This window comes from Pongo pygmaeus, chromosome 2, assembly GCF_028885625.2.
Source record: "Pongo pygmaeus isolate AG05252 chromosome 2, NHGRI_mPonPyg2-v2.0_pri, whole genome shotgun sequence".
NCBI lineage: Eukaryota > Metazoa > Chordata > Mammalia > Primates > Hominidae > Pongo > Pongo pygmaeus.
The window spans coordinates 67,891,236-67,905,698 of record NC_085930.1 but is presented as its reverse complement, the minus strand read 5'-3'; the positions used below and the strand labels follow the sequence as shown (position 1 = coordinate 67,905,698).

The window sequence follows — 14,463 nt, the reverse complement described above, 5'->3', positions numbered from 1 at the left end:
CTGCCATTCTACTCATGCAGCGTTAGGGTCCTCATGGCAGAAATTAAAAATGGAAGCTATTTTTCCCCAGTCTACTTTTCCCGAGGTCTTAAAAGTCTCATTAAAAAACTATTAGCAGTAGACCCCAGGGAGCAGACCACACTCAAAGTTATGAGGGACCCGTGGGTGAACAGTGGCCAGAAGTTGCCTCTGACCACGAATGAAAAACATCCTGGGCTGGGTGTGGTGGCTCACGCCTGTAATCCCAGGCCTGGCCTCCCAGCACTTTGAGAGGCCAAGGTGGGCGGATCACAAGGTCAGGAGATCGAGACCATCCTGGCTAACATGGTGAAACCCCGTCTCTACTAAAAATACAAAAAATTAGCCGGGCGTGGTGGCGGGCGCCTGTAGTCCCAACTACTTGGGAGGCTGAGGCAGGAGAATGGCGTGAACCCAGGAGGCGGAGCTTGCAGTGAGCCAAGCCATTGCACTCCAGCCTGGGCAACAGAGCCACGAACCTTATTTTGGAACAAACAAAATGAAAGAAGCTGTCCACTATCAGACCACAGACCCTTCCTCCTGGGGTTCCCAACTTTTTTCCTCTATCCATGGTAAAGTTTCCACCACCACCCTTCTCCCGCTGAAGCGTGCTCATAGCATTCAGCAGGATAGCCCCTAACTGGCCAGTGCACCTGCCGACCTACAGAGGAAGCCAGAGAGCTTTAATCAAGTCCCCCAGCACGACCCTTTGGCTTCCCCCTCTACCCAGAACACCAGCAGCAGTAGAGACCCACAAATGTCCCTGGCTCAACAGGCCCCCCAGCATGACCCTGTGGCTTCCCCCTCCACCCAGAGTACCAGCAGCAGTGGTTCAGACCCAGAAACCTCCCTGGCTCAACAAGCACCCCAGCATGACCCTGTGGCCTCCGCCTGCACCCAGAACACCAGCAGTAGTGGTGGTGATCCAGAAACATCCCAGGCTCAACAAGCGCCCCAGCATGACCCTGTGGCCTGCCCCTCCACTCAGAGCACCAGCAGCAGTGGTGGAGACCCAGAAACGTCCCTGGCTCAACAAGCCTGCCAGTATCAGCCTGTGGCCTTCTCCACCCAGAGCACCAGTAGCAGTGGTGGAGACCCAGAAATGTCCCTGACACAGCAACAACCATCCCAGGAAGCCAGCGTCATCCATGCTGGGCAGCCTGAGGCTTTGACATCAGTCTCGCCAACAAGAAGCTGGGGCTGCCACAGGGGTGCCAGGAGATGCATTTCCATTCTATTAAAATATTTTTGCTTGTGACCACCACAGAAAAGGAGGAATTAGATGACCCCAACATAGTTGCATGGCTGCAGACAAAAATCAAGTTGGTGAGATTGGTATTAGCATAGTCAGTAGAGTTAGAGTAGTTTTATAGTCAGTGTAGTGAGGTGGCACCATGCAGCAGGGATCAGCCTCCACCACACCTGACCAGGAGCTCCAGAATTGTAAAATTCTGGACACCCTCGGCCGTGGCACATTCAGTGAGGTCCAACTGGCCCATCACTTGCTGACTGGGACCCAGGTGGTCATCAAAATCATACCCAAGGCTAGCTCCCTGGGCATCACTCTAGAGAGAGAAGTATTTTGAAGTCCCCCTGCCACGTCAGTATTGTACACTTATATCAACAGATTGACACCTCTGTCATGAGTTAGTTATTTAGTAACAGAGTATGCAAGAGGAGGAGACCTGCACAACTGATACACCGCCACGGCCTCATGAGGGAGAAGGCCTGGACCATGTTCAGGCCGATTCTGTTGGCCATGTAATACGGCCATAGCAAATAAATTTCACATGGAGAGAGACCTGAACCCGGAAATCATCGTCCTTGATGAGGACGGTAACATTAAGATCATGGACTTTGGCTTTGGTACCACATTCCATGAGGAACAGAAGCTGACAGCCCTTTGTGGCACCTACCCCTACATGGCCCCGGAACTCTTCCTGGGCCAGGGCTACCGGTGCCCCGCCATGGATGTTTGGAGCCTCGGAGTAATGTTATATCACATGGTGGGTGAAGTTCTGCCCTTCTGCTCATGCAGCGTTAGGGTCTTCACAGCAAAACATTAAAATGGAAGGTACTTTTCCCCAGTATACTTTGCCTGAGGTCTCAGAAGCCTCAATAATAACTATTAACAGTAGACCCCAGAGAGCAGACAGCACTCAAAGTTATGAGGGACCTGTGGGTGAACAGTGGCCAGGAGTCGCCTCTGACAACATATGAAGAACAAATCCTGGACCACCTGAATCCCAAAACAATCCAGCTCTTGGTGGCCATGGGATTCCAGGCTGAGAACATCTCCGTGGCAATCGAAGAATTATTCAGTTTTCCCATAGCCTCCTACTACCTTATTTTGGAGCAAACAAAATGAAAGAGGCAGTTTACTATCCGACCACAGTCCTTTCCTTTTGGGGTTCCCAACTTTTTTTCTCTATCCATTGACGTTTTCACCTTTTTTCTCTTACTGAAGTGGGCTCATAGCATTCAGCAGAAGAGCCCCTTTCTGGCCAGTGCACCTGCCGGCCTGCAGAGGAAGCCAGAGAGCTTCAATCAAGCCCCACAGCATGACCCCGTGGCCTCTCTTTCTGCCCAGAGCACCAACAGCAGTGGTGGAGAACCAGAAACGTCCCTGGCTCAACAAGCTTCCCAGCGTGACCCTGTGGCCTTTCCCTCCACCCAGAGCACCAGCAGCAGTGAGGCAGAACCAAAAACCTCCTTGGTTCTCCGATCCTTTTAGTATGACCCTGTGGCCTCCTCCTCTATCCAGAGCACCAGCAGCAGTGGTGGAGGCCCAGAAACCTTCCTGGCTCACCAAGCCCCCCAGCATGACCCTGTGGCCTTCTTCACCCAGAGCACCAGTAGCAGTGGTGGAGACCCAGAAATTTCCCTGATGGCAACAACCATTTCAGGAAGCCAGCGTTTTTCAAGCTGTACAGCTGAGGCTTTGACATCAGTCTTGCCAATAAGAAGGTGAGGCTGTCGGGAGATGCATTTCCATTTGTTAAAATGTTTTTGCCTGTGTCCACCACAGAAAAGGAGGAATAAGATGACCCCAACATAGTTTCATGGCTGAAGACAAAAATCAAGTCGGTGGGGTCATTATTGTTAGCTTAGTCAGTACTGCTAGGGTAGTTTTATAGTCAGTGTAGAGGTGGCACCTTGGAGAAGGGATCGGCCTCCACCCCACTTGACCAGGAGCTCCAGAATTGTAAAATCCTGGACACCATCGGTTGTGGCTCTTTCAGTGAGGTCCAACTAGCCCATCCCTTGCTGAGTGGGACCCAAATGGCCATCAAAATTATCCCCAAGGCTAGCTCCCATGGCATCACTCTCCAGAGAGAGATGAGTATTTTGAAGTCTCTCCATCCCTTCAATATTGTACAAATATATCAACTGATTGACACCCCCAACACCAATTGTTTTATTTAGTAACGGAGTGTGCAAGGGGAGGAGACCCGCACAACCAATACACCGCCACGGCCTCACGAGGGAGAAGGAGGTCCGGACCATGTTCAGGCAGGTTTGATTCTGTCGGCCATGCAGTACTGCCACAGCAAAAAAAATTGCCCATAGAGAGAGGCCTGAAGTCAGAAAACATCGTACTCGATGAGGACGATAATGTTAAGATCGAAGACTTCATCTTACCTACTATATTCAATGAGGGACAGAGGCTGACAGCCCTTTGTGGCACCTACCCCTACATGGCCTGAGAGCTGTTCCTGGTCCAGGGCTGCCAGTGCCCCACTATGGATGTTTGGAGCCTCAGAGTAATGTTACGTCACATGGTGGCCAAGGTTCCGCCCTTCCGCTCAGGCAGCCTTGCTGTCCTCACGGAAAAAAATTAAAATGGAAGATATTTTTCCCCAGTTACATTTCTGGAGATCTTAAAAGCCTTCATAAAAAGCTATTAACAGTAGACCCCAGGAAGCAGACCACACTAGAAGTTATGAGGGACCCATGGGTGAACAGTGGCTGGGAGTTGCCTCTGACAGCATATGAAGAAGAAATCCTGGAACATCCGAACCCCAAAATAACCAGGCTTTTGGTGGCCATGGGACTCCAGGCTGAGAACATCTCCGTGGCAATCAAAGAAAAACAAGTTATCCCATGGCCACCTACCTTATTTTGGAACAAACAAAACGATAGAAGCTGTCCACTATCAGACCACAGACCCTTCTTCCTGGGGTTCACAATTTTTTTCCTCTATCCGTTGAAGTTTCCACCACCCTTCTCCCGCTGAAGTGGGCTCATAGCATTCAGCAGAAGAGCCCCTTTCTGCCCAGTGCACCTGCCAGCCTACAGAGGAAGCCAGAGAGCTTTAATCAAGTCCCCAGCACGATCCTTTGGCTTCCCCCTCCACCCAGAGCAGCAGCAGCAGTAGTGGAGACCCACAAATGTCCCTGGCTCAACAGGCCCCTGCATGACCCTGTGGCTTCCCCCTCCACGCAGAGCACCAGCAGCAGTGGTTCAGACCCAGAAACCTCCCTGGCTCAACAAGCGCCCCAGCATGACCCTGTGGCCTCCGCCTCCACCCAGAACACCAGCAGCAGAGGTGGAGACCCAGAAACATCCCAGGCTCAACCCGCCTAGCATGACCCTGTGGCCTACCCCTCCATGCAGAGCATCAGCAAAAGTGGTGCAGACCCAGAAACCTCTCTGGCTCAACAAGCCTCCAAGCATGACCCTGTGGCCTCCTCCTCCACCCAGAGCACCAGCGGCAGTGGTGGAGACCCAGAAACGTCCCAGGCTCAACAAGCCGCCCAGCATGACCCTGTGGCCTACCCCTATACCAGAGCAACAGCGGCAGTGGTGCAGACCCAGAAACCTCTGGCTCACCACCTCCCCAGCAACACCCTGTGGCCTTCTCCACCAAAAGCACCAGTAGCAGTGGCGGAGACCCAGAAATATCCCTGACACAGCAACAACCATCCCAGGAAGCCAGTGTCATTCAAGCTGGGCAGCCCAAGGCTTTGACTTCAGCCTTGCCAATAAGAAGGCTGTGACTGCCGCAGGGCTGCCAGGAGATGCACTTGCATTCTATTAAAATGTTTTTGCCTGTGTCCACCACCGAAAAGGAGGAATAAGATGACCCCAACATAGTTGCACGGCTGAAGACAAAAATCAAGTCGGTGGGGTCAATATTGTTAGCATAGTCACTATACTTAGTTTTATAGTCAGTGTAGACAGATGGCACCATGCAGCAGGGATCAGCCTCCACCACACCTGACCAGGAGCTCCAGAACTGTAAAATCCTGGACACCATCGGCCGTGGCACATTCAGTGAGGTCCAGGATCACATGCTGATTGGGACCCAAATGGCCATCAAAATCATCCCCAAGGCTGGTTCCCCCGGCATCACTCTCCAGAGAGTGATAAGTATTTTAAAGTCTGTCTGCCACTTCAATATTGTACAGTTGTATCAAGTGATTGACACCCCCGACACCAGTTATTTATTTAGTAACGGAGTATGCAAGAGGAGGACATCCACCCAACCGATACACCACCATGGCCTCACGAGGGAGAAGAAGGCCTAGACCACGTTCAGGCAGATTCTGTCGGCCATGCAGTAGTGCCATAGCAAATTGCGTGGAGACCTGAACCCAGAAAACATCATCCTTGATGAGGACGGTAACGTTAAGATCGCAGACTTCAGCTTCGGTACCACATTCCATGATGGGCAGAAGCTGACAGCCCTTTGTGGCGCCTACCCCTACATGGCCCCGGAACTTTTTCTAGGCCAGAGCTACCAATGCGCCACCATGGATATTCAGAGCCTCAGAGTAATTTTATACCACATGGTGGCCGGGGTTCTGCCCTTCTGCTCATGCAGCATTAGGGTCCTCTCAGCAAAAATTTAAAGTGGAAGCTATTTTTCCCCAGTCTACTTTTCCTGAGGTCTTAAAAGCCTCATTAAAAAACTATTAACAGTAGACCCCAGGGAGCAGACCACACTAGAAGAAGTTATGAGGGACCCGTGGGTGAACAGTGGTCAGGAGTTGCCTCTGACAACATGAAAAACAAATCCTGGACCACCTGAATCCCAAAACAACCCAGCTTTTGGTGGCCATGGGATTCCAGGCTGAGAACCTATCCGTGGCAATCAAAAATTATTCAATTATCCCATGGCCACCTACCTTGTTTTGGAACAAACAAAACGAAAGAAGTGGTCCACTGTCAGACCACAGACCCTTCCTCCTGGGGTTCCCATTTGTTCTCTCTACATTGAAGTTTCCACCTTCCCTCTTTCACTGAAGTGGGCTCATAGCATTCAGCAGAAGACTGTGGGTGCCAAGTCTGGGCAGGGCCTTTGCCCTTGGGAGTCCTGTTTTGGACCCAGCTCCACCACGTGGCCTTGGCCTCTTCTCTGCCCTGTCTGTGCTTGCAGCCATGGTGCCCAGTCTGGCCCCACCAGGAGACACCAGAATGACTGTCCACATGTCTACTCCTTGGCACCTTCCCCGCACGGTGGGCAGATGGGCAGGGAGGGGTGGGGATCTGTGTAACCATGGAAGGGAACGGCCCTCAGACCCAGAGGGTTTGGAGCCTGGGGTATTGTCACCGACAGTGGCCTTAGCCTAGCTAGCACAGTTAGTGCTATGCATCACAGCATAGCTTTTAGAAGTAGGATTTGTAGTCAGTATAGTCGGGAGGCACCATGGAGCAGGGATCACCCTCCACCTCACTTGACAAGGAGATACAAAACTATCAGTTCATAGACACCATCTGACAGGGAACTGGCTCAGCATAGGCCAACTGGGACCCAGGTTGCCATCTTGAAGACTTTCCATCACCCAAATATCATTCAGCTCTTCCAGGTGGTGATGGAGTAAACCAGAGGAGGAGAGTCGCACCACCAGATATGCCACCATGGCCACATCGAGGAGGAAGAGGAGGCCCGGACCATGTTCAGGCAGATTCTGTCAGCCCTGCAGTACTGCCAGTTTAACAACAACAAAAAAATCACACATCCAGACCTAAAGCCACAAAACATCCTATTCAAAGAAGGAGGCAACATACATTGTGGACTTCAGCTTCAGTACAACATACAGAGAGGGGCAGATGCTGACAGCTTTTTGTGGCATGTACCCCTACGTGGTCCCAGAATGCTCCCTGGGCCAGGCGTGCCAGTGACCTGCCAGGGACATACAAAGCCTCAGTGTCATACTGTATTCCAGGAATACAGCAGGTAGAAGGGCCAGGGCTTTGCCCTTTTACTCAGGGAAGCCTCCAAACTTCAAGAAAAAATTCTCACAGGAAGATACCATGCCCCACCACTTCTTGCCCTTCAACTTGACTCATTAAAAAATTACTAATGCTGAACGCCAGGAAGCGTCCTTCACTGTAACTGATGAAAAATCCATGGGTGAAAAGTAGCCAGAAGATGCCACTGATATCATACGAAGAGCCACTCCTGGACCACCCAAACCCCAAACAATCCAGCTCATGGTGGCCATGGGATTCCAGGCCAAGAACATCTCTGTGGCAATCGTAGAAAGAAAATTCAACTATCCCATGGCCACCTACCTCATTTTAGAGCACACAAAACAAAAGAGGAAGTGCTCCACCATCAGAGAACTGTCCCTTCCTCCTGAGGTTCCCACTTGTCCTTCCCCATCCACTGAACTTTCCACCTTCCCTCTCTCACCGATGCAGGCTCATAGGGAGCCAGCTTTTAACGTTCAGCCTCCCGAGGAAAGCCAGATGTCAGGGCAGAAGACCGCCATTCTTGCCAGTACACCTGCCAGCCTACAGAGGAAGCCAGATCGGGAAAGCCAGGAAGTTTTAGTGAAGCCCCCAGCATGACCCTATTGTCTCCCCTTCCACCCAGAGCACCAGCAACAGTGGTGAAGTCTTAGAAATGTCCCTGATACACCAAAAACCATCCCAGGAAGCCAGCATCGTCCAAGCTGAGGAGCCTGAGGCTGTGACGTCAGCCTCCTCTGCAAGAAGCTGGGGCTGCTGCAGGGCTGCCAGGAGATAGATGCCTTTGCATACTATTAAAATATTTTTGCCTGTCTCCACCAAAGAAAAAGAGGAGTAAGATCGCCCCAACATAGTTGCATGGCTGAAGACAAAAATCAAGTCGTTGGGGTGGTCAGGCCACAATTCCTGCATTTCTTCTGTCTTTATTGTATTGTTTCAATTGGCAGATCATGCTTGTATTCATTCACGGGGTACAATGTGAGGATTGGATAAATGTGTACGCTGTGGAATGAGGAAATCCTGCTACTTAGCATCTCCACCACCTCAGAGAGACCAGTTCCACGTGAGGTCCCAGAAGTGTTGATCTTAACAAGTTGACCCCATAGAGGTAGCAAGTAGATCGATGGTGACCGGGGGTCAGAGAGCGGCAGAGGGAGGGAATGGGGGGGTTGTCAGTTAAAGGACTAAAGTCTCAGGGAGGAGGAAGAGATTTTGACATCTAGTGCACAGCAGAGTGACCAGAGTTAATGAGATGTGTTGCATTTTGCAAAACACCTGAGAGAGTCCATGTCAAGTGTCTTTCTGCATTTAGATGGAGAGGACAAAGGCCCTGAGGTCCAAGAATATTGAAACCTGACAGTGGATGCCAATGGCTGTGGGGAGGAGCTGGGCGAGACGCCCAGGTTGTCGTCTGCCCAGCAACGTGGGAGCCTACAGCAGTTTCCTGCAAAGCTCTCTTTTATCTTTTTAAATAAAAATTGTTACTGTTAAATGACCAGTTCTTGCAAATCTTGTAGTAACATTAGGTGGCAAATGGGTCACAGACACTCTGCTGCTTTGCACCCTCCTTGCACAGAACGCAGGCTGTGCACACCCTAGTTTAGGTGGCATGCAGTCAAGTGATCCTCTCAGTTACTCAGAAAAACTGAAAGAAAAAGCGACCTCAGAGAAGTATCAGGGTGACCCCACCCACAGCAAATCATTGTTAGTGGCTCTGAAGGGCTGAGGCTCTGAGCGGGTGCAGGGCAGAGTCCCACACATTGTTCATGGCCTCCCCACACTCACACTACCTGGTGAACATTTTCAGAAGGACCAGCAGCCCCTTCAGGTCCCGTCTGCCTGTGTTAATCATGCTGAGAGGTCCCCAGGAGGATCCTGAAGCCCTGGGAACCAGACTGTGCTGGGGTCAGTAGCGGGGTGTGGTCCCCAAAGCGCCTTTCGGGGCCACTTGTTCTACTGGGCTCCTGGCTGTCTAGTGTGGCATTGGCCTTTCTGCTTTGATGGTTTCCCCTTTTGATAAAGTGGCATGAAGCGCTCCCCCTCAGAGGCCTGACGTAGGAGTGCTTCTGGACGAGGCAGGCATGCTGGGTGTCAGGGGAGGGTTGATGGCAAGACACAGCAGCAGCCCCAAGGGATGGAGGGGGTGGTGGGAATGGGGGCTTTCATAAGGCAGGTTCCAGCTTCCCAGGAACCCGGTTTGTCCGTGTCGGGCAGTGAATCTGTGGGTGCAGATGCCCATCAGCACCCATCAAGGAGCTTCCTTGTGGGTTCCTAAGGAGCTTGAGGTAGGTCCAGAAGGCCCCACCCTTGCGCATGGCCAGCATCTCAGTGTGGCAACCTTGAACATGCGGTTACCCTACCCACTACTGATGGTGGCCAGGGTCAGTCCTGGAGTTCCCCCAGTCAGATAAGATTCTCCTTCCCCAATAAAGAACAGGACGAGGAAGTAAGAAGCAGGCTCAGGAGAGGGTGGGAGTGTTATGGCGCTCCTTGTCTCCTCAGTGAGCTGCTGTCCTTTAAATCCACATTGGGGTGAAGGTCCCTCCACCCAATGCCAGTTTGTACCCCCAGAAAGAGGGCCCCTGTGTGTTCTGCTTGAGCTCCCCAAGGGCCCATCAGAGTCTGTCCCTCCACCTTGCTGCTGTGCCCCCTCTGGAAGTGCTGTCCTGTGAGAGGGCACCTTCCCCAGGCCTGGCTTTTACTTTCATTGGACAAGGCCAGAATTCTTTCTGGCTGTGACCTGTGGTAGAGCTTGACATCTCGTCTTCAGAAGCCAGGGCTTCCAGCCCATAGAGCTGGGCTGCTTCAAGGGACTATAGGGAAGGGGCTCCATGCACCAGGGCAAAAACCCACAAACAGAGAAACTCCTTTCAAGTGTCCACCTGGGCCAGCGTGCAGGCCGGGCAACCTTGGCTTGTTCATCTCCCTTTGCTGCCAGCAGCCTCCGTATGGCAGACATTCTTCTCCTGGGGGGCTGACAGCCATGGAGGGTGGGGAGCAGGCCTGAGCAGGGCGGGTTCCCGAAGGACAGCCCAGAGAGCAGGGTCAGATAGTGGGGAGTGGGTTCAGCTCCACTGTCCAGGTGAGGAAACTGAGGCTGAAGAGAGATCAGGTAGCATCCCCAATGAAATCTGGCCAGGAACAGATGGCAAACATTTACTGTTTACCCCGTCCCAGGCTGCCCCGCACCCATCCAGCCACTTCCCAGTACTCTGGTTTGTCCCCATTCTCAGGTTCTGAAGTCATCCTGTTTTACACCTGTCACCCCTACTGGAACAGGGACCTTGCCTCCCTGACAGCCACACAGCCCTGGCACCCAGGAGGCCCTCAATCAATATTTGTACAATCAGTGAGACCCTGGGATTCAAGCCGGAGGTGTGTCTGCAGAGCATTGGAAATGCAGCCCTGGGTCCGTCCCCAAGGTCGCCTGATAGAGCAGGCCTGGCGACCCGCAGGGGAAGCGGATGCCTACCATGACTCTCGGGAAGACTGGTGGGACTGTCACTAAGCTTATTTGCCTGTCCAATCTTGGGGATCCTGAGCTCCCTACTGGGCAAGCTCGTAGGGGTTCGGCTCCCGGCTCCGCTTACGGGTCTCTGGCTCTGCCTCCCAGTCCCGGCTCCTACTCTGCCCAGGCTGGGCGGGGCCGTTGGCCGTTGGGAGCCACGCCCCCCGCTGCGTCACTGCCACCTGGCCCCGCCCCCGTCTCCATGGCCGCTGGACCAGATGTCAGCAGCTGCTCCAGAGCCTGGTGCATATATATCTTCTATATACTTGCTAGTATCTGTCCCCTTTCCCCCCAGACCTCCTCCTACGCAACACGGAATGATGAAAATCTAGAAACAGGAATCTCACTCCCGGCCTAGCCAGGACTCAGGTTTTGTGAAGGGGTATGAGGCGGGAGGAAAAGCAAACCCCATCAAACCAACACCTAGTCTAGAGCCTGATCAAAGTGCCACTCAAAGCACGATTCCTCCCTTTACTTTCCTATAGCCCGAGAATTCTTCCTGAAAAAGGCGGCCCCTGAGAACCATCTAAAAGCATCACGGGGTGGAGGAGCAAGGGTCCTGAGAGCTGGTCTTGCCATCCCTTGTTCCAGTTTTCTTGAAGCCAAGCTCCAGAGAAGAGGCAGGGCCCGTGCGGGGTTTGGATTACACTCCAAGTCCAATTCACAGTCCAGCAATCCTGCCCTCAGAGGCTCCCTTCATCTGTCCACTTGGCAAAGGAAGGGGCGGGTCAGCCCACGCCCCGTCTGGCTGCAGACGACAACCATCAGAAGGGTGTCTGTGTAGCCGGGGCCCTAGAACCATGTCTGCGTGGAAAGGGCCCAAGAACCTGGAGCCCTTTCGGTTCAAGAAGAGCGTGAGGGACCCAGCCCCCTTCTGAAACCTATACCGCATTCTGGCCTGTGCCCTAGAAGGTTGTGAAGGCCTCTAAGTGGGTCCTCCTGCTTCCCCATCTTCTGAGGCCCAGGCCTTTTTCAGAGCCTCCGTGGGTCCCACCCCTGCACCCATCACATGGTGACTGGTCCCTGCCTGCCTGGCTCACACCCCCCGCCTTCACCTACTGCCCTATTTTTATCCCTGGGACACCCCGCTGGGCCCTGCTGTTCCCTCTCTTAAAAGACTTTCGGCCGGGCGCGGTGGCTCACGCCTGTAATCCCAACACTTTGGGAGGCCGAGGCAGGCGGATCACAAGGTCAGGAGATCGAGACCATCCTGGCTAACATGGTGAAACCCCGTCTCTACTAAAAATACAAAAAAATTAGCTGGGCGTGGTGGCGGGCGCCTATAGTCCCAGCTACTCGGGAGAGGCTGAGGCAGGAGAATGGTGTGAACCCAGGAGGTGGAGCTTGCAGTGAGCCAAGATCGCTCCACTGCACTCCATCCTAGGCAACAGAGCGAGACTCGCTCTCAAAAAAAAAAAAAACTTTCACAAGCCTTGATTATCCCTTTTGTCAATCTAGTTAATGTCACCTCCTCAGAGAAGCCCTCCCTGAGCACCCCATCTGCAGTAGGGTCACCCCCATCTTCCACCATCACTTTTCCTGGTGTTTCCGTCATAGCCCCCACCTCTATGGGGAGTTTTCTGCACTGATAGACTAGACTCCCTCCCCCACCCAGTGGCCAGCGTGTCTGTCTTCTCTGTCACTGCACACTGCAAATGCTCAATGTTCACTTGTTGGCATGAATGAAACAGGAAGGCCCCTGAGGTGCTAGGACTGGGAGCCCTTCACCCCAGGTGAGGAAGGAGCCTTAGGGGGAGAGGACCCGAGTTAGTGCCCCCTCCCCACCCTGAGGGTCACCCCGGGGCAGGGCTGGTCACTGCGCCTTGAGGCGCCTCTCCCCTATGCCCTTGATGGGTGGCCCGCAGGGGACGCGGCCGCACTCGGTCACCTGTGGTCCTGGAGCAGCCGCGCCCGGAGGGCGGCACTTAGGAAGGACAAACTCCAAAACCCAGGCCTCCAAAGGATCCATGGGAAGATCTGGGGGCTCAGGGGAGTGACCCCAAGCTGCGGGGGGTGACCCTCACCTGAGGCCTCTGGAGGCGCTGAGCAGGCCGCAAGCCGCGGGAGCCGCGGGACCTGCAGAGAGTGCCCGCCTGTGTTGCGGCAGCAGCGCCTGGAAGGAGGCGGCCCCGGCCGCCCGCAGAGCTCCGCCTCCCAGGCCGGGTTCTGCGTCTTTGTCCAGGCTGGGAGGGGCCGATGGCCGTTAAAAGCCCCGCCCGCCGCCGCTCACCGCCTCCTGGCCCCACCCCCGTATCTATGGAGACCCGACGCCGCCGGACAGCCTGTCAGCTGCTGCTCGGTAGCCTGGGGCCTGCCCCGTTCGCCCGGTCTGTCTTCCGCGGGCCATGCTACCCAGGCTGACCCCGACTCGAGTCACTGGGATACCTGTTCACGCCTCCTCTCCTGGGCCACTTCCCTGCGGGGCGGGCAGTAGGGCACGGCGGGGTGGGAATCTGTTGTACCCAGGGAAGGGAATTGCCCCCAGGCCCAGAGAGTTTGGAGCCTGGGTTACTGCCACCAACAGCCCAGAACTCTCTCAGCTGGGCGCCCCCCACGTCCCGCCGCCAGTCTTCCTGCAGCAAGGCTGTCTTCAGGAGGGTCTGTGAATGTTTCCCTGGGGTGGGGCTAAGCCAGAGCCCAGAGGTTAGCCCCTGGGGCACGGATCCCCCAGGTCACTCACCTCCCACGGGCTGCAGTGAAGGAGGCTCTGAGGGGAGGATGGCCGGTTTTTCCCCCGCAAGGGAAGGCATTCCTGCTCTGGGGACTGCCTCCCTCTCCCTCTTCTGCCAGCCACCACAGAAACTTGGCCAAGCTGACCACTCTGTCAGTGATCTCTGCCAGGGAGGCTGAAAAACATCCAGCCCCACCCGTGGTCCCTTCCTGCCTCAGGCTATGTGACAGTATGACTCCCCTCCTATTTCTTCGTTTCCACTGGAAACACTAGTAAAACAATTCCTCAGCCTCGACCCCAGGGAGTGGCCCCCACTAAACCAGCTGATGTGGGACCCCTGGGTCAATGCCGGCCAGAAGACACTGCTGACACCATACAGAGATCCTGGAAACCTATGCCCCCTACAACCCTGGTAATGGTGGCCATGGGATTCCAAGCAGCACACATCTCGGAATCAATATTCTCCCCCATAAAAAATACGTATGTGATTATCCCATGGCCACGTACCTAATCCTGGGGTAGAGAAAAGTACAGAGGAGGAAGCGCTCCATCATTGGAGCACAGCCCTTCCTCCTGGGGGTCCCACCTGTACTTCCCCATCTGACAAAGTCTGCCTTCCTTGCGGAACCAAAGAGGGCTCAAAGGGAGCCAGCTGTTCCCACTTTTAATTTTTGACTGCCCAAGGAGGGCAAGAAGTGAAGGCAGAAGGCCACCATTCCTGCTCAGAACTCTTCCTGGGCTGGGGTACCAGTGCCCTGCCATGGACATATGGGGCCTCGGCATCATACTCTACCATATGGTGGCCGGGGCCCTACCCTTCTATTCAGGGAACACGATGGACCTCAAGAATCAAATTTTCACAGGAAGCTACCACGCCTCACCATTTTTTTTCCCTTCAACTTGAAAGACTCATTCAAAAGTTACTAACAATAGACCCCAGGGAGTGGCCCCCACTGAAAGAAGTTTTGAGGGACTGGTGGGTGAACTGTGGCCAGGAGATGCCACGGACAACATACAAAGAGCCACTACTGGACCACCTGAACCCCAAACCACCCAGCTCATGGTG

At 53.9% G+C, this 14,463-nt stretch overlaps 2 protein-coding genes across 2 annotated transcripts; both read left to right on the top strand.

The window, feature by feature from the left end:
* Positions 1–658: 658 nt before the first annotated feature.
* Positions 659–8,713, top strand: LOC134739170 (mucin-1-like; the record flags this gene model as incomplete). The annotated part of the gene is made up of 1 exon (XM_063661738.1): positions 659–8,713. A coding segment is annotated over one exon (618 nt), but the record flags the coding sequence as incomplete, so codon positions are not given.
* On the top strand, positions 1,809–8,713 carry LOC134739169 (sperm motility kinase 2B-like). The gene is made up of 2 exons (XM_063661737.1): positions 1,809–2,024; positions 2,486–8,713. Exons 1-2 carry the CDS (start codon positions 1,809–1,811, stop codon positions 2,750–2,752), a joined length of 483 nt encoding a protein of 160 aa, XP_063517807.1. The 3' UTR covers positions 2,753–8,713.
* Positions 8,714–14,463: the final 5,750 nt, after the last annotated feature.

Coding starts and splice junctions, on each gene's coding strand:
- LOC134739169 (XM_063661737.1), top strand. CDS start 1,809: ATGGAGAGAGACCTGAACCCGGAAATCATCGTCCTTGATGAGGACGGT. Junction 2,025..2,485: donor GAGTAATGTTATATCACATG/GTGGGTGAAGTT, acceptor CTCTTACTGAAG/TGGGCTCATAGCATTCAGCA.